Below are 24,659 nucleotides of genomic sequence, written 5' to 3'. Positions count from 1 at the left end.
GACTGACATCTCTGTCCAACCTCTTTGCATTTACATATGTCTGCCTGTGTCTGTATATGTGTGGATGGATGTGTGTGTGTGTGAGTGTATACCTGTCCTTTTTTCCACCTAAGGCAAGTTTTTCCGCTCCCGGGATTGGAATGACTCCTTACCCTCTCCCTTAAAACCCACATCCTTTCTTCTTTCCCTCTCCTTCCATCTTTCCTGATGAAGCAACCATGGGTTGCGAAAGCTTGAATATTTGTGTGTGTGTGTTTTTTTTTATTTTATTGTGTCTATCAACATACCAGCACTTTCTTATTTGGTGTATTTTATTTTATTTCTAGAGGAACTTCACAGTATCAACAAGTTGAGTCAAGACTAGTCACAAATCCAGCCCCAGTAAGCTTCAGCAAAGTCTTATACATGTTTTCAGATTGGCCCGAGTCTGTATCTAGACTACCCTAGCACATCCATCCTCCTTACATACAATGACAGTAGAACTGTTATATAGACTCTTTCTGTAATATTGCAATTTAACATTCTCTGCAGCTCCTCCTCAGTACCATTTTTTTCTGGTCAATGACACAATATAAATTTTTAATCTATATGGATTATGGTCAGTCACACTTCGATATTACACTCTATATTTATTACCTTCCAATGCTTGTGAGAAAATAGTTCTTGATACTTCAGCAAGGTGTCTGACAGCTTTTGTGTTTGGACCACAGTAATAGTTTGAACTTTTGAAACTTAGTAATTTTATTGTCTATTTATTGGTTTCTGAACCACATATCTCAAGACTCAGCTGATTAAATTTCCACTATATATCTTCTCCAGCCTGCTTTAATTTTTAATTTTCTCAATTCATTATTATTCTCAATCTCTCTTCTGAAAAACCTTACACACATAATGAGTTGCTTTCGCTGTAGTCGAAACATTACAACCATGATCTATATTTACAAATTATTTCTTCACAAAATCCACAACTAAAATTGTGTTTACATTTAGTTCTGATAGCACAAAGAATTCAACTATTCTTATACTACAACAGTTTCCAATACTTGATACTTTACTAGTGTGGTTAACTTACTTGTTGCCCATTCAATTCTGACTGCAGTTATAGGCATGACCAGTAATTTTCTTTCTTCTCTCATGATATCAAATAATACCAACAACAGTACTGACAATTCACGGCCAGTGTCCAAAAGAAGTACTTCTTCTTTTCCATTTATTTCCTCTTCAATTGCAGGTTAAATAGGCTCTTCTTCTTCTTCTTCCTTCTTCTTCTTCTTCTTCTTCTAAGATTTCTTGAATTAGAAGTTTTCTTACTCTGTATGTTTCCTCTAAATTATCAAGATATATTAGTCCTTCCTTACTTCCCATTATTTTCAGTTATTTGTTATCGTCTTCTTCAACAGAACCAATAGCTTCTAATTTATCTAGTCCTATTTTCCTTCATTCCATATATCAATATATTTTCATATACTACCTGCTGTTTACTTTCTTTTAATTCATATACACAGTGTTACTATTTTGTATAATATATTTACTATTTACGTTGTCTTCCGTTACTAAATTCTCTTTGTCTTTTAGCATTTTCATTACTCAGATATACTTTTGAGATGGGGGCCCTCTTCTTGGACCAGCATCATGGCAGGCCCTTTTGATGCTGCCTTTAGTTTTCCTCATTTCTCTCATCACATCTTTCAACATAATAATTCTTTCTATTTTCATCTCTTCTTTCTTTATAAAAAGGATTATAACTTCATTGGCCTCTGCCTCTTAATCTTCCCTTTCCTCTCATTATTATCATGCCAATGATTAGCTATCACATTGGCATGCCATTCCAAATATTCTTTCATGGAATTTCCTCCCCTACTGTAACTAGGTATTTTCTTGAAATCTACTCTCTTGATATTAGTTTTAACCTTTCTTTGCTTCTTGTTGTACCAATATTTCTCAAAAAGCAATTCACCACATTCCTTAGAAGTTGCACACCTTTCCCTGACTTCACACTATCATGATACACTGTCTCCAGTTAAAAGATTCCTTACATAATTAATTGTACTATTTTCTGGACATCCTTTTGAGATATAATCCTGCAAACATCTCAAAAATATTACAGGGTGTAGTTCTCCATTTGATACAAATATATTATTAACATATTTATTTAAAATATTTCTTCCACCACAGCACATGGCAAAGACAGTCCCATATAAACATTCTCTGCATGTATTTACCACATTTCCATCTTGATTAAGTTCACTCAACTCTTTTTCACTATTAAATTCCTGTTTCCCACATTCATGAGTTTGCTCCTGCAACCATCCTTTGATTTCTCTAGGTTCTTTCTCATCTTCTCCCACTTCCCATGGACCTCTTCAAAACTTATTTGTTTCACATTTTCTTCAGTTTATTATCTATTTTCTGCTACACTTCCTTCCTCATTTCAGCACGTTTCTTGCCAATCTCTAAGGATTTTAACCCCCTTCCTTCTTTTCTTATTTCAAACGTTTAGTGACCATATCCACCCTTTCATTAGTTTCTTCAGTTTTCTTCATTATCTCTTTGCTACAGTCATCTATCTTGCTGCTCTCATTTTCTGCCACTATCTGCTGTTTTTCCTTACAACTTTCCTGCATCTCTTTACAATTTTCCTGCATTTCCTTATGGAGCAGCTGCTGCAGCATTTGCACCATAAGTGCCATTCCATCTGCAGATTGCTCCTCACTTCTGCATTTTGCTTTATCCCAATTGACCCACTTTTCTTCCAGGCTTGATAGTGTGATGTTCACCTGCTTTATTTCTTCATTGATAGTCCTTGGTGTCGACATACTGCATTGTTACACTGGCGGAAAAATGGAGGGCTGGAAGATCAACACTGACTACTGTAAATGATGTAGCCAACAGTTGCACAGTTGCATTTCACAGTTCTTTACTTTCACTGTTCACAACTTCCCAATATTACACAGTTAATATGACCAGTTCACTACTGGTAAATTAAGATAATCCTCATCAATAGCTTGCAGGCAAATGTGAGCATACTGCTACAATAGTTTACTATTGAACATCTATGAGCAGTAAAAACCTTACCACACAGTTCTTGCAGAATAATACAGTACGTGTGACACTATTGAACAGACACTGTCATTATTTTAACACACGGCGTTTTTGTGTTACACTTATTTCACAGTTACGTTGATGCATAGTCTTCTCCCTTGCAACTTTACAACAGTTTGCAACTAATTGTTTTGGTCTGTCATCCTGTGCTACTGTCCGGTGACAATGGGCATCATTGGTGCAGTGTATGAATGTCTTATTTTGTTTCTCCCTTTTTTTCCCTAAAATATTTAGGAGATGTGCCCTGACTGTTATCCAAGCTTATGAAATTTGCCTTGTCCTGATAGGCTGCTGTTGTAACTCCATACAGTGAGTGCACGCATCTTTAAATAGCACATGCCTCCATGGCTGGCCTAAAGAGGTCACCTGACATCAGCACAGGATGTGTAGCAAGCGCTGTGTTGTATGCAAAACAACAGTATACAAGCTGGCACACTGGGTCCTCAGCCACTGTAATGTTTATGTGACTAATGAGTATATTAGACTGTGCATTACTATATATCTTGATTTCATTTATTTGTACTGATTACTACATCACTCAGCGTCTAAGTATTTTCCTTTATGTGGAAGTGAATTGAAAGTCGGTTGATGGCAATTCTGATATTGTGTTTGTGTAATGTTACAGTATCTTTAGTGATGAGTGCAGTATTCTACTCTGCGTGTTTCATTTCACGGTTCACTGATGCCAATATGTTGTTGGAAGAAATTCTTCAATCCCTTGTTGAAAGCAATGCGCTATCACCAACCAGCAGCAGGCTCTCTTTGTAACACTAAACAGTTAGGTGCCATAATGGACATATCAGTATTTACTGCCCTTAATGTAACCCTCACTGTTTCCTCTGTATAATGATTCCATGGAAGTTTGGGATGCATATGAAAAATGCCTTCTGCAACATTTTCAAGCTTTTGGTATCGCTGACCCCAATGTGTGTTAGGCTTTCTTTCTGTCATGGATTATTTATCACCTTTCGTGTTATCTAGCTCCTTTTCAGAAACCTGCCAGACTCTCTTTTGATGAAATGAGTCAGTTGCTCTCTACTTATCACTGCAAACGTACTCATGTTATTGCTGCTCACGTCGAGTTCTACCATAGTCAAAATGACCACAACTGTTGTACGGAGCTTTGGCAGTGGAAGTTCACAGGCTTAGCCATCAGTGCTAGTTTGTTACTGAAACTCACCAGGACTCACATGCTGATTCAGTGGTTCATGATGCTGTAATATGCTTGGCCCCTGATGACAAGTTTGTGAATGCACTTGACACTGCGAAAATCTTTCTCTTAGAGGTTTTGGACAATGCCCAGTGTTCTGAGGTATCTAGGGAAGCAAGAAATCAGATAGAATCTTGGTGTGAAGTAGCTGCCATTGCCTCTCCTCCTCAGCTGCAGTCAATCAGCTCAAGGGAGGAAGATGACACTGTGGCCGTGCAACCATGGCCTTCATGATGCCCGGGAGTGTGCTGTGCTAAACAGCAGGAGTAGTCAGCGTCACAGCAGTAGCCATGTGCTCATCTCCCATGGTGCTCTTATTGTTTTGTTCATCGTGAACATGTCCAAAATATTAGGTGATGTGCAGCTATTGTAAAGAAATGGGACATATTGCTTCTGTTTGAAACTTCCATCGTAAGACATGGACATGGATGTGAACGCTGTTTTACAGGTGATGGTAGCTCCAAACAAACTTTATATTGGAGTATGTGTTATGGACAAGATGTTAAAAACACAAATAGACACAGCTGTGGCAGTGGCTTTTTTAAATTCTCAAACCTATGTGGATCTTTGATCACCAGCTTTGACCCCTGGTTCTCGTCAGTTAGTGAGTTACAACGAATGACAAGTACATATTGGGACAGTTTTCAACTCCTGTTGTGTATAAAGCATTTGTTCAGCCTTTGATCTTTCTATTTGTGGATGATGGCAACACTGATAAGTTGTTTGTGTTAGATGCCTTCAAAACTTTTGGATTTTCTTTTTCTGTCAAAGTGCATCTGGTAACAGATCAACTTGCATACCAACACACTGTATGCACATACAACAGCACACACTCTGTTTGGAAGGTTCCTCACTGTTTTCAGAAGGTTAAGGGTGTGCTACTGATATCAAGGCTCACATCACAATGAAACCAATGGCATGCCTCTGTTTTTTTTCATGCCCACCAAATCCCAATAACTTTACAGGAGCAAGTTAAAGCAGAACTTGATTGACTTATGGCCTTTAATGTTGTCTTGCCTGTCTCCTCTAGTGGATGGTCTACTACATCAGTAATTGTCACAAAACCTAACAGCAACCTTTGCTTCTGTGGAGATTTTAAAAAGTCTGTAAATTCACAGTCTATTATTGATACCTACCCTTTAACCCATCAGGATGACCTCTTAGTGCAGCTTTCCAGGGGCAAGTAGTTTTTCAAAATAGACTTGTCAGAAGCTTACTTGCAGGTGCCTCTGGATGATGAGTCCAAACATATCCTCATAGTGAATACCCCTTTCGGGCTATACCAATAACAACACCTGCCATTCGGTGTAGCTAGCAGCCCCGCTATTTTCCACTGATTTTTGGAGCATTGTGTGCTGGGGTGCATTAACTAGCTGGATGATATTGCTCAATAGATGAACACTTGCAGAGCCATTGTATTTTGTTCATGGTGCTGCAGTCTGCTTTGTTGATGTAACTTTGGCAAATCGCACGTTTTTGAGCCATATCATCTGTTTTTGTTTAGAAGTCTCACATGCTGGTGCCAAGTCTTTACGCTGGCATGTCAATGTCATTGTGGCTCTGCCATGTCCTACCAATGTCAAAGAGTTGCAGATCTTTCTTAGAAAGATTGCATACTGCCACAGATTTCTTCCTGATGTGGTCACAGTGGCTCAGCCCCTCATGCTATCTTACATAAAGATGTTCCTTTTCACTGATTACCCAACTGAAAGCATGCTTTTACCCTGTTGAAGTCAAAATTACACCCATCTCCTTATTTGGTGACCTTCCAAACAGGCCAACTTCTTGGTTTGCCTACAGACACGTACCAGTATGGCCGTGGGACCATTCTCGTGCACAAAATATGCAGACGGATCCAAATGTCCTGATGTGTAAGCTTCCAAAACCCTGAATCAGGTGCAACAGCACTATTCACAGATAGTAAAGGAAGTCTTTGTTATTGTGTATGCACTAAAAAGTTTCATGTTTTCCTGTACAGTTCTAAAGTACATTTGATTACTGATCATAATCCTCTGGGTTTTCTTTTTCATCCTCCGGTATCTGTTCTGGACCAAGTGGCCATCACCTATAATGCTGGGCTCTGTTTTCATCATGCTATAATTACAAGATTCATGTGTGCCCCACAGCAAAACACACTGATGTGGGTGTTCTTTCATGGTTACCGATTGGCCCCTATCCCGCCTTTGATCAGAATAAACCGTTGTGTGTCCATTTAGACATTGAAGCCCAAAACACTGTGGATGGTTTTCCCATTACCGTCTACATCTACATCTACATGGATGCTCTGCAAACCACATTTAAGTGCCTGGCAGAGGGTTCATCGAACCACCTTCACAATTCTCTGTTATTCCAATCTTGTATAGTATGTGGAAAGAACAAATCCCTATATCTTTCTGTAAGGGCTCTGATTTCTGATATTTCATCATGGTGATCATTTTTCCCTATGTAGGTTGGCATCAACAAAATATTTTTGCATTTGGAGGAGAAAGTTGGTAATTGGAATTTCGTGAGAAGATTCCTCCGCAACGATAAACACTTTTGTTTTAATGATGTCCATCCCAAATTCTGTATCATTTCAGTGACACTCTCTTACCTATTTTGCAATAATACAAAACATGCTGCCCTTCTTTGAATTTTTTTGATGTACTCTGTCAATCCTATCTGGTAAGGATCTACACCGCGCAGCAGTATTCTAAGAGAGGATGGACAAGTGTAATGTAGCCAGTCTCCTTAGTAGATCTGTTACATTTCCTAAGTGTCCTGCCAATAAAACACAGTCTTTGGTTAGCATTCTCCACAGAATTTCCTGTGTGTTCCTTCCAATTTAGTTGTTTGTAATTGTAATTACAATTGTATTTAGTTGAATTTAGGGCCTTTAGATTTGACTGATATATCATGTAATCAAAGTTTAATGGATTTCTTTTAGCACTCATGTGGATAACTTCTCATTTTCTGTTATTTAGGGTCAATTGCCATTTTGCACCATACATATATCTTTTCTAAATTGCTTAAATCCAGTTCTTGGATTTTGGTGTCTGTAATGGCTGATACTGTCTTTCGTCAGGTTGTTCATTTTGTCCACCATGGCTGGCCAGATAAACCATTGGGCCAAGTGCTGGATCCCTTTCATAATTATAATGCTCTCTACCACTGCTTTATGGTGCTACTGTTGGCTACTGAAGAGCCAGCATCCAGGATTTTTATCCCATCCACATTACAGCAGGACATATTGTTCATTCTCCAACTGGACCATTGGGCTGTTTCTCATACAAAATTGCTGGCTTGCTGACATGTGTTTAGGCTGTGTGTTGGCAATGAGATCATGCGTGTTGTGTCAGCCTGCCAACAGTGCACTGCACATCAAGCAGTGCCTTGGGCCTCTTTCCCCATGGGCCACCACCCAGCAACTCTGGGAGTGTATTCATACTAATTTTGTAGGTGCCTTCCTTAATTACTTTTGGCTTGTTGCAGTTGGTGCTTTCTCAAAATTTCCGTATGTGGTTCATTGCCCGCCCACATCCATGGTGGATATGCTCACAGCCCTCGCCAGGGATTACCATATAGGCTTCTGATGGACAATTCCCCACAACTTGTGTCTTGGGATTTTAATGATTTTTCTGCAAAGAATGGCATCCAGCATGTTATGGCCCCTCTGTTTCATCCTCTGTCCAATGGTGGGGCAGAGCAGCTGGTCTGTACTTTCAAAATTCAGATGAAAAAATACAAGGTGCAATCTTTTCTCAAGGAAGTTCTTGATAGTTTCTTAAGCTCATATAGGTTCACTTCTGTTGGTGACCATAGCCTGATGGAGCTGCTTCATGGCTGCTAGTCCCATACACTGCTTCATTTGCTCTGGTCAACACCGGGATACCCACTGCTGCCCACCTTGTAACAGTTCCATCTGGGCTCCACTGTCTGAGCCCTTGGGTTTGGCTAATGACCCAAGTTGATACCAGTAGTTGTCCATCCGTGACAAGGCAGTTGCCTCTGCACTGTGCACACCTCCGATGGCTTGGTGTTACGACACTTATGACCAGCTCTGCCTATGCAAGACTGACCAAGCTCCAAAGACCTCACTGCCCATAAGGCCACCTCCACTGACCATGCCACCCCCGTGGCACAGTCCACACGCCCTTCAGCTCCTATGTCATCTTTGTTCCGGGTGCCGCCACCACCAGACAGAGTATTTAGTGCCAGGCCACTTTCATCTCTGCTGCCTCCATTGCCGAGTGCTTGCCCAGATGTGGACATGGATAAGGCATCTCCATCACTGTGTTTCTTGACAGTCTCTCATAGGGAAGTGGGCACCACACCTGTTCATACCTGCACCATTTCAGGCCATATTCCCCTGTGACGGCAAGACGCCTATTCCGACAGCAGCCTTTTCTGATGAAGACATGGACATCTCCACGGTAAAGTTTTTGCTAATATGGAAGGAGTGTTGTAACCCTGCACAGTGAGTGAGCATAATTGAACAGCACATGCCTCCATGGCCAGCTTAAAGAGGCTGCCTCACACAGGCATAGGCAGTGCAGCAAGTGCTGCACCATGTGCAAAATAGCGGTATATAAGCCACTGCCCTAGGCTCTTGGCCACTCTAATGTTTATATGACTAATGTGTACTTCACTGTTAGACTGTGCCTTAATGTACTCCCTGATTTCACATTTTTGTACTGACTCATTCAGTGTCTATGTATCTTCCTTTATTCGGGAGTGAATTAAAAGTTGGTTGGTGGGAGTTCTGATATTGTATTTGTGCTACCATACATACATTTGATCGTTTTTACATTTAAGAAGAATTCATTGAAACAATTTGACATCTGAACCAGATTTGCTGCAATATTTTCAAATCCAGTTTTCAAAATCTCTTGACTATTAACTTTGAGTCCTAATTATGACGACAACAAACCCCAGCACTTTTGTCATAGTGCTATGTTTAAGGGGTAACTGTATTATTTGACAATTTTCCCACTGCCAGTACAAGTAATCTAACTGTGGTTTTATAGTGCTTAACATACATAATGAAATCCTTTTTGGATTTGATCTCAGTATTGAGCTGTCTCCTTTTAGCACTAGAGCTTACAACACTTAGTTTATTGAAAAAAAATCCATATTGTTGAAATTCTTTTGTGTACATTTTTCGAGGCTTTAGTTCATTTGCTATCAGGAGGTCAATAAATAGAGCCAAGTAATCAGAAACACCTAGGTCTAAACAGTACTAATTTGCATTTTCATACTGATACGTCATAATAACATTATCAGTTCAGGTTACTGATATACTATTTTGTCTAGTACCACCAAAAATCTTGAAAATCTTTTCGGGTTTGCTGCCGGATCCTAAAATCAACTTGACTCGATATTTCGGCGATCCAACTGTTCGCCATCTTCAGGAATGCTGCTTCTGCTGATGAGTCCCGCTGAGAACTGACGCAAGATTGCAATTCAACGTCCTATATAGGCCACCGTTCAGTACACGGCGCATGCGCCGCCCATCACGGTTTCTACCTTTCAAAACAGGGAGGTGGCGCCGCCCTTGGTGAAACATTGCTGGCAGCGATATATCGCAATCCATGCCGAACCGAAGAACGTTCAGTTTTGATGCGAGATAATACGGGATTCCACGTTTTGCTAAGAGGAAACCCATTGTCTCTGTTGATTAAATTATCAGCTAACCTAATTTCAATCGCCTCTTTATAGACACTATCCCAAAATCCGGAAATGTTGGCAATCACAACTGTTTCCTCAAATTTCATTTTGTGTCCCTCATTTAGGCAGTGTTCTGCTACGGCCGATTTTTCCGGCTGTTGTAGCCTCGTGTGACGGCGATGTTCCACACACCTGTCATGCACTGTGCGAATAGAACGGCCAACGTAAGCTTTCCCACATTGACACGGGATTTTATACACTCCGCGTTTCCTAAGTCCCAAATCATCCTTCACAGAGCCGAGAAGAGCCCTAATCTTAGAAGGTGGACGAAACACACTCTTAATGTTTAAATTCCTTAAAATTCGTCCAATCTTAAACGATAAGCCTCCAGCATAAGGAAGAAAGGCCACAGACCTATGTTCCTCTTCGTACGCCTCCGGAGATGGTCCAAATTCCATAGCCCGACGAATCTGTTTCTCTGTATATCCATTTTCCTTAAAAACAGTCATCAAATGCTCAAGTTCTTGGGTTAAGCTGTCTGCGTCGGAAATGGCATAGGCTCTCCGTACCAAAGTCCTAAGGACGCCACTACGTTGGTGTGGTGGATGAAAACTCTTAGGGTGCAGATACCAATCTGTATGTGTCGGCTTTCGGTGAACACTGTGTCCCAAAGTTCCATCCGGTTTTTTATAAACCATTACGTCTAAAAATGGAAGCATCCCATCATTTTCAACCTCCATAGTAAATTTGATATATATTTGATATATAAAAAACCGGATGGAACTTTGGGACACAGTGTTCACCGAAAGCCGACACATACAGATTGGTATCTGCACCCTAAGAGTTTTCATCCACCACACCAACGTAGTGGCGTCCTTAGGACTTTGGTACGGAGAGCCTATGCCATTTCCGACGCAGACAGCTTAACCCAAGAACTTGAGCATTTGATGACTGTTTTTAAGGAAAATGGATATACAGAGAAACAGATTCGTCGGGCTATGGAATTTGGACCATCTCCGGAGGCGTACGAAGAGGAACATAGGTCTGTGGCCTTTCTTCCTTATGCTGGAGGCTTATCGTTTAAGATTGGACGAATTTTAAGGAATTTAAACATTAAGAGTGTGTTTCGTCCACCTTCTAAGATTAGGGCTCTTCTCGGCTCTGTGAAGGATGATTTGGGACTTAGGAAACGCGGAGTGTATAAAATCCCGTGTCAATGTTGGAAAGCTTACGTTGGCCATTCTATTCGCACAGTGCATGACAGGTGTGTGGAACATCGCCGTCACACGAGGCTACAACAGCCGGAAAAATCGGCCGTAGCAGAACACTGCCTAAATGAGGGACACAAAATGAAATTTGAGGAAACAGTTGTGATTGCCAACATTTCCGGATTTTGGGATAGTGTCTATAAAGAGGCGATTGAAATTAGGTTAGCTGATAATTTAATCAACAGAGACAATGGGTTTCCTCTTAGCAAAACGTGGAATCCCGTATTATCTCGCATCAAAACTGAACGTTCTTCGGTTCGGCATGGATTGCGATATATCGCTGCCAGCAATGTTTCACCAAGGGCGGCGCCACCTCCCTGTTTTGAAAGGTAGAAACCGTGATGGGCGGCGCATGCGCCGTGTAGTGAACGGTGGCCTATATAGGACGTTGAATTGCAATCTTGCGTCAGTTCTCAGCGGGACTCATCAGCAGAAGCAGCATTCCTGAAGATGGCGAACAGTTGGATCGCCGAAATATCGAGTCAAGTTGATTTTAGGATCCGGCAGCAGACCCGAAAAGATTTTCAAGACTTATTACGCCGGGAAAGCTTACGTAATCACCACCAAAAATGTTTAATATAAAACTAGATTTCTGAATTAGGTCATAACATTTTGTCAGTTCGCTGCTTTTGACTAACATATTTAAGATTTTTATATTGGTATGACTACCAACCAGCTGTTCACCAGGATGAACAGCTACCACCAAACTGTGACCAAGAGCAAAGTAGACCACCCTATGGCACAACATGCAGCAGAACGTAACATGTTTGATTTCAATGGTTGTTTCACTGCCTGAGCCATGTGGATCTTTCCCTCCAACACCAGCTTTTCTGAACTGCGCAGGTGGGAGCTATGCTTACAACACATTCTCCACTCCCGTAATGATCCCAGCCTCAACCTACGGTAACAACTGTCCCCACACTCTCCAACCAACAGTTTCCACCCTGTCTGCCCAATCATCTCCTCCCCATTCTCATCTCCCACCCTGTTTATTCGCAGTCTTCTGCCAATGCATCTGCCTGTCTTTGTCTGCTCTTCTTTTTTGTTCCTTTTTGCCCCACCTCCCTGCCCCACACCCTCCTGACACTGCACCTTTTGGCAGTCTGTTCGCTGTACACTCCACCAGACAGTGCTCATCTTTCTCCCCACCCGCACACTACTATCCCTTCCCCTTCCACATCCCCGCCCCATCCAGATTGCTGCTTGCATCCCACGTGATGTTGCACTCTGGCCTGAAATGTAGGAGTTGGTTGTGTGTGCTAGAGGTGTGCTTGCTTGTGTGTGTGTGTGTGTGTGTGTGTGTGTGTGTGTGAATGTTGAATGTGTGTCTCTCTTTTACTAATGAAGGCTTTGACCAAAAGCTATATGTGAGTGTCTTTTTAATGCGCCTGTCTGAAATTTGATGTGTCTTCTTTACAGTAACTAGCAATCTGTCTTTCCTATATTGATGATATTTAAGTTGAAGTCTACTACAGTTACAATTTTTTTCTTACTTCCTTTCTGAAATTTTTCAATATGACTAGAATTTAGCTGAGAACAGTTTTGTGGCAACACTTTCATAAATTCTGTAGACTGCTGCAATCACCGTATTCATACCACTTAACTCTTCAGAGCAATTCACCCACAGTTTCACTGTTTATGCAATTCAGATCATCTCCTACTTTATAACAGTAAGAATGAAGGAGCCTCACACATGCTGCTAGCTACTTGTAAATCATTAATACTATTTCAAACTTTTATACAATCTCGTGTTAACCAGTGTTCATGTAAGTGGCTTATTTTGAGAGTTACATGTTCTGAGGTTTTGGTGTTAAGCATTTGCTGTTCCATTGCATCAGTAGAGCATTTTTTTTTTAATTGAAAGATTGTCCTTTCTTTTGAATTCAAGCCTTTTTTTCAGTTTGCATCTTGGTTTTATTGATCCATCAGAAAGTGTCATTGTCCCTTGCTTTTCTGTATTTGTCATATGTCTACAAACATTTTACTGAAATTCATAGAGCCTAACCTATTAAAGTGTAGACCATCTTTTCTCACATATTTATAATTTAAAGAATTACTTGGCTCAATTAATACCACATCAAGCTTGTCACAATATTTCTCAATACCAGTATTTATACAGTTAATGTAAATAAATAATACTACTTAATAGTACTAGACTGGAGACTGTGTACACAGTTTTTGTCAACCCACTCTGATTCCATGTTTCTCTTACAGTTTGTTCCTCGCTGCTGCTGTGAATAGAGTTTGTTCCCACATTAATTAAAAGACCTCCATAGAATGAGAGAGAGCTCTGCTCAGTAAACAAAGTCTTACAGAACACTAACTAAAAATCACCATCTTAAAATTGTTTTCAAAGTCAGTCATGGAAACATCATCACATTTTCTTTTTGTCTATTACTTCAAGGACTCCACATGACCAACCAGAAGCAGCTGGCACCCATGGCCTGCACTCAATTTCCATTCTTGGCAGATGATCACCATTAGATCTGTGCTACTTGCCACTGCCCCCGACTCAGAGAAAACTCAGAAACTCATAATATAATAGAATCAGTGTTAACAATGTCTCATGAATCTGGAGATGAATACATATCAGCTCACTTTTTTGTGTAGGGAGGATACTAAGGATTTGTACTCTTACAGTAGTTGTTTTCAGTTTTGTCTCCATTTTTGTTTGTGTTCCTTTTCACACTCAGTACATTTAAAATGGTTATTTAACTGATGGAACTGAATTCCAGGATGAACATGTATCTTAGTCTGGCAATAACTTTTTTTAATATCACTCGCTTATTAACAGGAAATCATTTTGTCACCCTCTTTCTTTGTGGCACTTTTACACTTGTCCTTTTAATTACAGGCAGTCATTTCCCATTTATATTTATCAACAGGTTTTCCACTGAATGTATTATTTTCAACTGTTTTGCATGTATCTACATCTACATCAGTACTCCGCAAATCACCTTATGTAGTGTGATGGAGGGTACTTTGCGTACCACTGTCAGTTCTTGACAGCAGATGGCACATTTACTTACCGTATTTACTCGAATCTAAGCCGCACTCGAATCTAAGCCGCACCTGAAAAATGAGACTCGGAATAAAGGAAAAAAATATTTCCCGAATCTAAGCCGCACCTGAAATTTGAGACTCGAAATTCAAGGGGAGAGAAAAGTTTTAGGCCACACCTCCAAATCGAAACAAAGTTGGTCCATTGTAATACGAGACACGATTTAGGTCGAATGAGAGACGATACAGCTACAGTAGTTTGGTTCGAGTCGTAAGCTTAGCAGTTAAGCTTTACCAGGTAGCCATTGCTATGCGTCAGGCGCTCCGTCCGTATTTATACGGGTACCCTTCCTTTTTCACGTGCTTCGTCTGGTTTGAATCGATTGCTTATTTTGCTTTGATCTGATAAATGCCGTTTTCTTTGTTATAGGTGTTTACGTCACTCTAAGCTGAAAATGCATTACTGTACTGTGTCATGCATTGTTTGTCGCATTCTGATAGTGCGTGTGTACGGCATGTCGCCGCTTGCGGCATGACTTGCTTTTGTGCGCGCTACCGCCGCTTTAAAAAAAAAAAAGAAAAAAAAAGAGGAATCGTCTCATTAGCGAAACAATGGCAAGAGACTGCAGTTTGTTGTTACTTACACTGCTGCTTTCTTTGATCAACAAGAACCAAATAATAGACTGCATATGATAGAACATGTTCTGAACGAGAGTTAGGCGCAAATTTTTCTCCGTTTGAAAATCTTTGCGGCCGCTTCTTTAGTACATCAAATTCTGCACAGAAATTAGTCATCTTACATTTAAAATCTAGTCAGTTGCCGTGCTTCATTTCTGACTATATCACTATTAGGCATAAGAATAATACGAATATAAACATGACACGATACGTAATTACGTATATTCTTCCGCGTTTGCTGTTGTTTCACTCTAGTTTCGTAGTTTATTAGGCAGACAGGATTTAAATGAGAGCAGCAAACACGAAAGAATACATGGCAAAATGTTTATTTTCGTATTATTCTTATGGTGAAGAGAATACTGCATGTGATTCACATTTCATCAGGTTCCTATTGGCAACCATCTCTTCTCACGGGTAGGAAAAAACTCGGAAGGTAGAGTTGGCCATATTGACAAACATCCCTAACAGTCTTGCCAGTCGGATTTTCGTAGTACACTGAAATTCTGCTACATTCGAAGATGAACAATACGGAATTTGTATTTACTTCTTTGGACAATGTATGAAAATGCAGTGGTCGAAACTCGGGACGGAGAAAAAAAAAAAGGTTTTGGCGCCAGTATTTATCCTTGTGCCCACAAAGCATGCTTGTGTGGCGCTACATATATTCGACGGCAGAAGTTAGTTGTGGCGGCACCTACCAACATTTTTCAGAACTTGCGCTTGCTTTGCACTCGATTCTAAGCCGCAGGCGGTTTTTTGGATTACAAAAACCGGAAAAAAAGTGCGGCTTAGATTCGAGTAAATACGGTATAGTAATTTATTTCTCTTTTCAGTCTCCACTCTTTTCTCCACACTGTAGTCTTTCCTGTCTTAATATCAGTATATGTATCCTCAATATAGTCTTTACTTACTCTACTTTGCTCATTTTTTTCTCAATGTAAACATTTTGATTTCTTTCAAACCCAGCTCTCAGTTTGGATTTCCTAGTTATTTACATCTCATTAATAGTACTCTGAAATTTGAATGTCAGCTGCATACCTTATCTTTATTTCATTTTATTCCCTTTTTGGTCTTTTTATATACTCATGAAGGTGCATGAAAAATTCGAAGGTAAAAATTGAATTCAGTTTTTAATTTACATACCTATGTGTCAACTCCTACTCTTACTGCTCCTTATTTAGTATAAATTTGTTTTATGTGCATATATTCATATGAAACTTTGTGGAAGAAAATATTTATAATAATAACTATTTCTTACGTGATATTTACAAATATAGTACCAAAAACTAGAAGTTTCTTTGCTCACACAGTTTCTCCTTACACAGGGTACAAGCACTGTCTACTTGTACTAAGAAGATGTGTGAGAGTCTAGATGAGATTGGTAGCTACAAAGAAGATATTTGCTCACAAAAAATTCAAGAAACAAAGAAGCTGCTGTACAAGGAAGCAGATCAGATGATTGCAAGAGAAACAAACAGAAATCGTGCTCTTGTTCATGGAAAAGTTGGTCATGCCTTAAGTAAAAGAAAAAAATAAAGAATTTTTATATACTTTCCCTGGAAGATACTGCAGCACTGTTTCACCATGACAAAAAGCTGCAGTCTCCCTAAAAGACTGAATGTCGATGTTACTGAAGTAAAAGCTATAGTCAGTTGTACAATACAAATGGAATGACTATTTGTTATTATTCAGAAGCAATATTATGTTTAAACAGGATGATTCTTTTCCTTAATAGTACACTGTCATTAAAAGTGAAAACTGCACTCAGGAATAAATTTTTTATCTTGCTCTTTCAGAACCTGAACAGCATTCTTTCCATTTGCAACAGGAAGTATGTGAATGGAAAGACAGGCTGTCAGTATCATCAACAAAAAGACTCATTAGATCGACAACTTTACAGACTGTTATGGAAAGATGGAATAACTGGAATCTCTCCCATGACAAGAAATAGTACATTGGCTGTTAGATTATAATCAGTCAGCCAGTAATCAATGATCACTTACTGTAATTCGGTAAAACTAGTGCAACATAAAATGCAGCAAGGAGAATAGAGAAATATAGTTTCTCTTTCAGGAAAGGAGAGACAGAATGATCAGAGGGTGACTGATATATGACTAAAATTAAAGAGAAAGCAGATCTTTCCTCACGTATGAGAGAGGGAGAAATAGGTATACTACTTTAGATAAACAGTTTAACCAAAGAGAAATCAGGAAATTTGCCATGACTAAAACATTTGTCCAAGATGATGCTTTCATTTGCAGATCTCAGATGGAGCAATATTTCCAAAAGAATCAACTAGCAAAGAATTAAAACAAATGTTGAGTGGTAGTCCATAAATGATATAATTTCAGAATACACTCTTTCTGCATCCATTGTTCTTAAACTATACTGTACATTAATTTTTCCAGTTTATAGCAAACATCATTCAACACTGTATGTGGACATACTCAGTTACAGCTCCTATGATGCATAAATAAATACAGGAGATGCTTTCTATTGCCACTTTATTAATAAATTAGTGTAAAAATCCATCATTAATTTAACTGCCCCCCACAATTAACTGAAATTACTTGCAGTTTTACTTACAGTTGTCTCCCTAAGATGTGTTTGTCAACTGCTATTTTTTTGTACAAACTTTCATTGACTTTCCTTTTGCCAACCTTGAATTGCACTCTCAACCAACTACCTCACAAATGTTGGGTGATTACATATGTTAACAACCAATCTTTAGTATTCCCTCCATTTCTTATCTCAGTTTGGATCTTTCCCTGACTGCTCTCTCCTTATGATTAATTGTGCTTCTATGCTTTCTTTGTTTTTCTCATTTTATGTCTTCATTACTACTTCATGTTTCAAACACCATGTTATTAATCAGGTTTTTTGTGTTTACTCATCATGTTATTTAAAAGTTTGCATTATCTTTATTTTACCAAAATATATGTTATCAGTCAGGTTTGTCATGCTTACTCATCAGTTCATCTCATCATCTGAATGTTCACATTACCTTGATTTTAGCAATCATTTTATTGACAGTCAACAGATTTGTACTCTCTAACACCTTTCTGGTAACTTCCTTTTTTTGTTTGAATCTTGCAGAGTTTACATATTTTTTCTTCCTTTTTATTATTGCCTACTAAGGAAAACGTTTTTGGTCATTGAAGCTCAAATATTTGATTATAGTTTTCTATATGATTGCAGTTTTTACTGTTAATACTTTTACCCTCCAACAATTTGCTTTAAACTGTACTTTATATTCTTATTATTTCATCTGCCCTGAATTGCAGCAAGAAAATGTACAATAAATAAAGTAAATATGTCTACAGGAAGTCATCTGAATTGTGTTAAACTTAGTCATTGGAATCATGTGGTAACAAGGAATAAATGTTGTCAAGGCTTATGTACTGGTATGGTGTACCAACATTTAAGTACATTGTAATTGCAGTAACTTTAGTTGTTCATATATGAACATGAGTTTCTGAGCATTTTCAAAAGCATCACAGAGATTGAATTAACTTGTATTTAAATTATTTTTGTTACAAGATGTCAGACTCACATAACTTCACGAAAGTGAAACATCAGATATTTACAGACCTGCTGTAAGGTAAATAATGGTATGTCCACATTTGCCATTACACCTTTATAGATTTAAGTTTCAATAGTTGAGTGCAGTATTCTTATCAAAATACACTGTGGAATAATAAGAAGTTTCTGTTGTTAGCAGGGCATTGTATATGTATCTTACCTCAGTAAGTAAATAAGTAGTGTGTAATTAATTGTCTTGGTGAGTTCATAAACCATTTCTTTATGTTTTGTATCTGTTTGAACTGACAGTTCATTGCATATGAGATGTCTAATGTAAACTTCTGTTCATTTGTTAGTGTACAGAAAAATGCAGATCTATTTCAGAATAAATTGTTTACATATAAAATAACACTTTCTTTTTAAAAGAAAGAATGAAAATGTTGATTGAAAGAAATGAGAATGTCATTTAACAAAGTTCATGTTTCTCTCTAAGAAATGTTTCTCACTGCATGTACAGCTATTGGCATACTTTGCATATTTCCATTCTCTTCTCTCATATTGCATAATATTTTGGGAAAAGTCAGCAATAATGGAAAACTTGCTATTCAGAGTAACAGGATTAAGCTGTGCATGAGAGCCACTGACTTCATATCTTCAGGGCATTTACACTTGCACCTAGTAAATAAATTCAATATTGTTCATTATTAGAAAATGAATGAAATTCATTCCAATGGTTGGAGCTGCTGGAGATAGTGGCCACGTGTGTTAGTAGTAACCTATCATTTTCCTAATAGTGTTTAAACTGTATCCTACATAGGCAAAATAATCATCAGACAATAAAGGCAATGCCTTGCTGGTGTAGCCATCCTTCTCTGTCCCTCACCATCTGTACCATTTGTATGTAGTTCCTGCAGATCATTCCACTCAGAACATTCTGTAATATAGATGATCTGGCCTGCCTCTTGATTTTATCTAGGATTTTTCTTTCCAATATGTTTTTGTGAAAAAACAGCAGAAGGGTTGAAGGGGACGGAAGAAAGGTGAAGGAAAAGGACTGGAAAGGTTTAGGAATATGTGTAGATTTCAGAAAAGTCAGGGGAGCCTTACTGGATGGGATGAAAAGAAAAGACTGATTGTTGGGGACTGCATCAGATGAGATTTGAGAACCTCAGAGCTTAAAAATGGAAGACAGGGTAATATGCGAGATAGAGATTACTGCAAAAACATCTTGTATGAGTTAATAAGAATGAAAAGCTAAGTGCATTGTATGTAATAGAGGTGGGAGGGGGGGGGTGGCAAAAAATAGGTCAGAAATTGAAAGATGTACAAAACTAAAACGGAGTGAAGAAAGGAGGCTGACCTGTTAAAATTCCTGGAATCCTTAAACACTTTCTCTCAGTTAAATTTCACGTGGTCCTATTCCGAATCCCATGCCACTCTCCTTGATGTTGATCTCATCCTCAACAAAGGCCAGCTACACACTTCTGTCCACATTAAACCTACTAACAAACAATAGTAATTATATTTTGACAGTTGCCATGCTTACCATGTCAAACTTTCCTTCCAATACAGCCTTGGAATTCAAGAAAAACGTTCAGATGCAGACTCTTTACAGCAGTACACCACCATTCTCACCTCAGCCTTCACTGGATATAATTACTCCACCAGCCTAGTTCAAAAGCAGATTTCCCAGGCCCTCACATCCAATCCTGGTACTACCGATCCCTCCAAAAAACATCTTCAGAGCATGCCACCTGTCACTCAGTATTATCCTGGTCTTGAAGGTAAAAATCTAAAATCATGCCCTGAAATGAGATCCATCCCACCTGAGATTTTACCCACCACACCTAGAACAGCTTTTCGTCAACCTCCCAATCTTCGCAATATCCTTATCAGACCCTGTGGTCCTTCTGCACCCATCTCCCTACCCTATGACTCCTATGCTGCAAAACTTTCCCTATGCATCCTCCTGCCACCACCTATACCAGTCCTGTAACTGGCAAAACATATACTATCAAAGGGAGAGTCAACAGTGAAACGACGCATGTCATATACCAGCTATTATGTAATCACTGTTCGGCATTTTACTTTGGCCTGACTACCTCCAAGTTATGAATTAGGATGAATGGACATAGACAGAGAGTGTATACTGGCAACACACAATATCCTGTTGACAGCATGCTCTACAACGTGACAGTCATGAGCTCAGTGCCAGCTTCACCACAGGCGCCACCTGAATTCTTCCCCCAGAAGCCAGTTTCTCAGAACTCCATAGGTGGAAACTAGCACTGCAACATCTCCTTGATTCTCACCACCCACCTGGCCCTAATCTATGTTAATTTCTTCTGTCTCAGCATTTCTTCACAGTAACTACAACTTTCATCACTCCATTTTAGTTCTCTATATCTTTCATTTTCTGACCTGTCTATTTTCCGCCATCCCTCTCCACCTCTGTTACGTACAATACACTTAGGTTATCACTCATATTAACTCATGTACAATGTTTTTGCAGCAATCTCAGTCTTGCATATTACCCTGTCCTCTACCTTTAAGCTCTTGAGATTTTCAAAACTCGTCTGGTGCAATCCCCTACAATCAGTCTTTCCTTCTCATGCTGTCCAGTAAGTCTTCCCTAATCTGCAGTTCTGAGTGGTTTTTCCAAAATCTATCCTTTTTCCTAAACCTCTCCAGTCCTTTTCCTTCACCCTTCAACCCTCTTCAACCCTTTTGCCAGAAGGAAGAGCCACTGGCTACGAAAGCTTGCTTATGTATAACCTTCTTTTATATGTGTGTTCTCCTGCTGTCACTTGGTGAGTAGACAAAAAATTTTAGCATATACTTCATATCCTTTTCAGAATCTTCTAAGAGTATTATATTATCAGCAAATCAAATACTATTTATGTGTTTATCATTACTTTTGATGCCTTTGATGCTGCTTTTCATTGTCTGTTTTGCACTTTCCATGAATAACTTAAATAAATAAGGAGAGAGATGATATCCTTGTCAGACACATCTTCTACTCATAGCCTCTTTGCCATTTGAATCCACAGCTCATGGTCTTGCGTTCACATTCTTGCTTCCCGAGCACGGGGTCCCGGGTTCAATTCCTGGAGGGGTCAGGGACTTTCACCTGCCTCAAGATGACTGGGTGTTTGTGTTGTCTCATCATTTCATCATCAATCATGAAAGTGGCGAGATTGGACTGAGCAAAGGTTGGGACTTTGTACGGGTACTGATAACCGTATAGTTGAGCACCCCACAAACCAAACATCATCATCATATTTGCCATTTGATATCTATTTCTGTAATTTGGTATGTGTACAGATTGACAGTCAATTTTATATCTTTCTAGCCTGTTGTGATTTTATTTAGTTTTCCAAACAGTATTTTTCAGTCCACTCTATCAAAAATGTTCTCCGGGTCAATGAATGCAGCATGTTTTCCAGTTCATCTCCAATCTTTTTTATAAGATCATTCATAGTGCCAGTTTAGCTATCCTAGTTCCTTTTCCTTTCCTAACTCGAAATTGGTCTTCTCCTGAATGTTCATCATTTTAGCTTTCAGCCTTTCCTTAATATTACTGGGCAGAATTTTTGTAGCATGGCCTAGTAATGCCAAGATCCTGTAATTTGCACAGTCATTGGTGTTTCCTTAGTTAGATATAGTAATTGTTTAATTTGTTATTAATTCCATTGCTAGTGTTCCATTGCCAAAAAAGACACAAAAAATTTTATACATTTGTTCTTTCGAATTATATCTTTCATTCTTATAGTAACTCCACAGGGATGTTATCCATTTCAGTCACCTTGTTGTTGTTCAAGTTTGTTAAAGGATCATTGAATTTTGACCTAATAATTGGTGGTTCTGTTGTGGCAATGGAGTACTACTGCTCTAACAGACAGTCACGCACGATAGCAGATGACATGTCACCCAGCAAAAATCGCATCACTTACTGATGCCTCTGACACCAAGAGTTTTCTTTGACACATGCCTCTTTGTCACTGAAAGGGGGAGGGGGTTCCCCTAAAGCATGATACAGGAATCTCCACAGCTTTGAGCACTTCCCGGACTGATGCCAAGTTGTCCATGTGACAAGCACAGAGATTTAATGTTCCTTTGGTGTTCAATTAATGTTCAAGTTATTTTATTACCAGAACTCGATGGCTTGTCATAGTGCTACCAGATAGGTGTGTGATGCATGAAGACATCAGTTGTGAGTCGGTTTTGTAGGTCTATAAAGCAAACAGCATTGCAAGCTCTCACGATACCTGTGGAAAACTAGCTGGCAAGACTGATACCATACTTGAGGGCAACATTATTCAGCAACTGACTTACGGCCTCACATTCTGAGCATGGAATATATGTTTCATAGAACTTGTTACATTATAGAGAGTGCAGCAACTTCTGACCTCTTTTTTTGAACTATATGCAAACCACAAAGGGACCATGAATGCGGCTGTTAAAGACTGAAATTCCCAACTGTGTCAGATTAGTTTCACTTACAGTGCTTCAAGTTTATTCATTTGTATTTTGGTATTTGTTTTAGCCACTGTGATAGATTAGCTTCACTTATGGTACCTCAAGTTCATTTATTTGTACATTGTATTTTGCTTTGATCACTGTGTTAGATTAGGTACACTCAAGGTACCTCCAAGTTCATTTATTTGTATTTACATATTTCCATGATCACTGTCTCAGATTAGTTTCACCCATGGTGCCTCAGGTTGGTTTGTTTGTATTTACATATTTCCTTGATCACTGTGTTAGATTAGCTCTGTTTACCACACCTCAAGTACATTAACAATGTTTCTCATATTGTGTTACAGGAGCATCTCAATTGAAAGTTCTTGTCCCTAGACATTTTTTTGGCAACTGATCTTTGTAAGTGCATTCTACAATTAATTGTGCCTGTTAACATTCCAATAAAGGAACTGTTTAGTATTTTGATGTAATTTTTGTACATTGTTCCCATGCTTTACCTGTCTGTTTTACACTCCACATGAAGTAAACCAACAGTATCCATCTGTCGTGTTCAGTGAAGAACACAATTCCCATACTGCTGATCCTGGCCAAACCTCCTTCCGTCCATCCCAATGCCAAGCTCCACATTGTGGCCAGCTGCACCAAGCGGCTACTGGCATCACATTTCCCCACCACCCGGCTAGTGCTTGCATCACCAGGTCATGTGCGTGTTCACCAGGCAACTGCCAATGTCACGTTCAGCCACCACCTGGCTAGTGCTTGCCACACCAGCCCGCATGTGCAGCACAGTGCATTACTCCAATGTTTGAGCACTAACCCAGTGAGTGAAGCATCATGTTGCAGAGTGAGCCTGATCCTAGCTTACTGCCACCTTCAAGTCTGGCCCTGGCCAGTAAGCAACCCCCCCTCCCCCAATCTAGAAGCACGTATGGCTGGGTTTCCACTTTTATCAACCACCGGGTGCAGCTTACAGGGACCACCACTGCCCCGTCGTAGACACCCCCCTTCCACCACCTCAGCTGGCCCACACTGCCCCCCCGCCCCCAGTGGGTCTGGGGGTTAGAATAGGCCTGAGGTATTTCTGCCTGTCGTAAGAGGCAATTAAAAGGAATCTCACACGTTTTGGCCTTTATGTGGTGGCCCCTAGTAGGATTTGACCTCCATTTTTCAAAATTTTCCTGAAGAGCAAGCCAATTGGGGAAGGGAGCCTTACATGGTGCATCATGTTCACCATGCAGTGAGACCTATCGCACTCTTCGTCAACGTGGATCTGCACTTCTGCTCATTCTCCAACTGTTGGGCAATGTCACTCTCCTGCGTGCATATTTTTCCATCAACTGTGCAGTATCATTTTCTATGCTGATGATGATAATGGAATTGTTTGCTTGGCTGCATCATCACATGTCATCCACCCTGATGCCACTCACTCCGACCAGGGTCCCTCCCCACGGGCACCACCCAGCAACAGCAAAGGCCACCTGGCAGGATGGCCATTGCTGGGAGTCCTGATGCCCTGCGGTGACAGGCATCTGCTCCTCAACATACGTGGGGAGTTAATGGCACAGGCATCAGCAGAGCGCGCCCTGTGTGGTCAGGGGCTACAACCAACAGGGTACGTGGCTGCCCCACCACAACGGACTGGCTACCGTGCTGGATTGATATCCAGCTGGCTTGATATCCCCACGTATGTTGAGGAGTAGATGCCTGTCACCCTGGGGCATTGGGACTCCCGGCAATGGCCATCCTGCCAG

The 24,659-nt window shown here is 39.8% G+C and overlaps 1 protein-coding gene across 1 annotated transcript in view; it reads left to right on the top strand.

Moving 5' to 3' along the window:
- Positions 1–18,793, top strand: part of LOC126092723 (uncharacterized) — a 213,023-nt gene extending 194,230 nt beyond the window's left edge. Inside the window, exon 6 of the mRNA XM_049908447.1 lies at positions 16,230–18,793. Coding sequence (XP_049764404.1) covers positions 16,230–16,440 — 211 coding nt within the window. The 3' untranslated portion in view covers positions 16,441–18,793. The remainder of the gene's footprint in view (positions 1–16,229) is intronic.
- The last annotated feature ends 5,866 nt before the right edge of the window (positions 18,794–24,659 follow it).

This window comes from Schistocerca cancellata, chromosome 7 (assembly GCF_023864275.1).
Source record: "Schistocerca cancellata isolate TAMUIC-IGC-003103 chromosome 7, iqSchCanc2.1, whole genome shotgun sequence".
NCBI classification, from domain to species: domain Eukaryota; kingdom Metazoa; phylum Arthropoda; class Insecta; order Orthoptera; family Acrididae; genus Schistocerca; species Schistocerca cancellata.
This window is presented reverse-complemented; position numbering and strand designations above follow the sequence as displayed.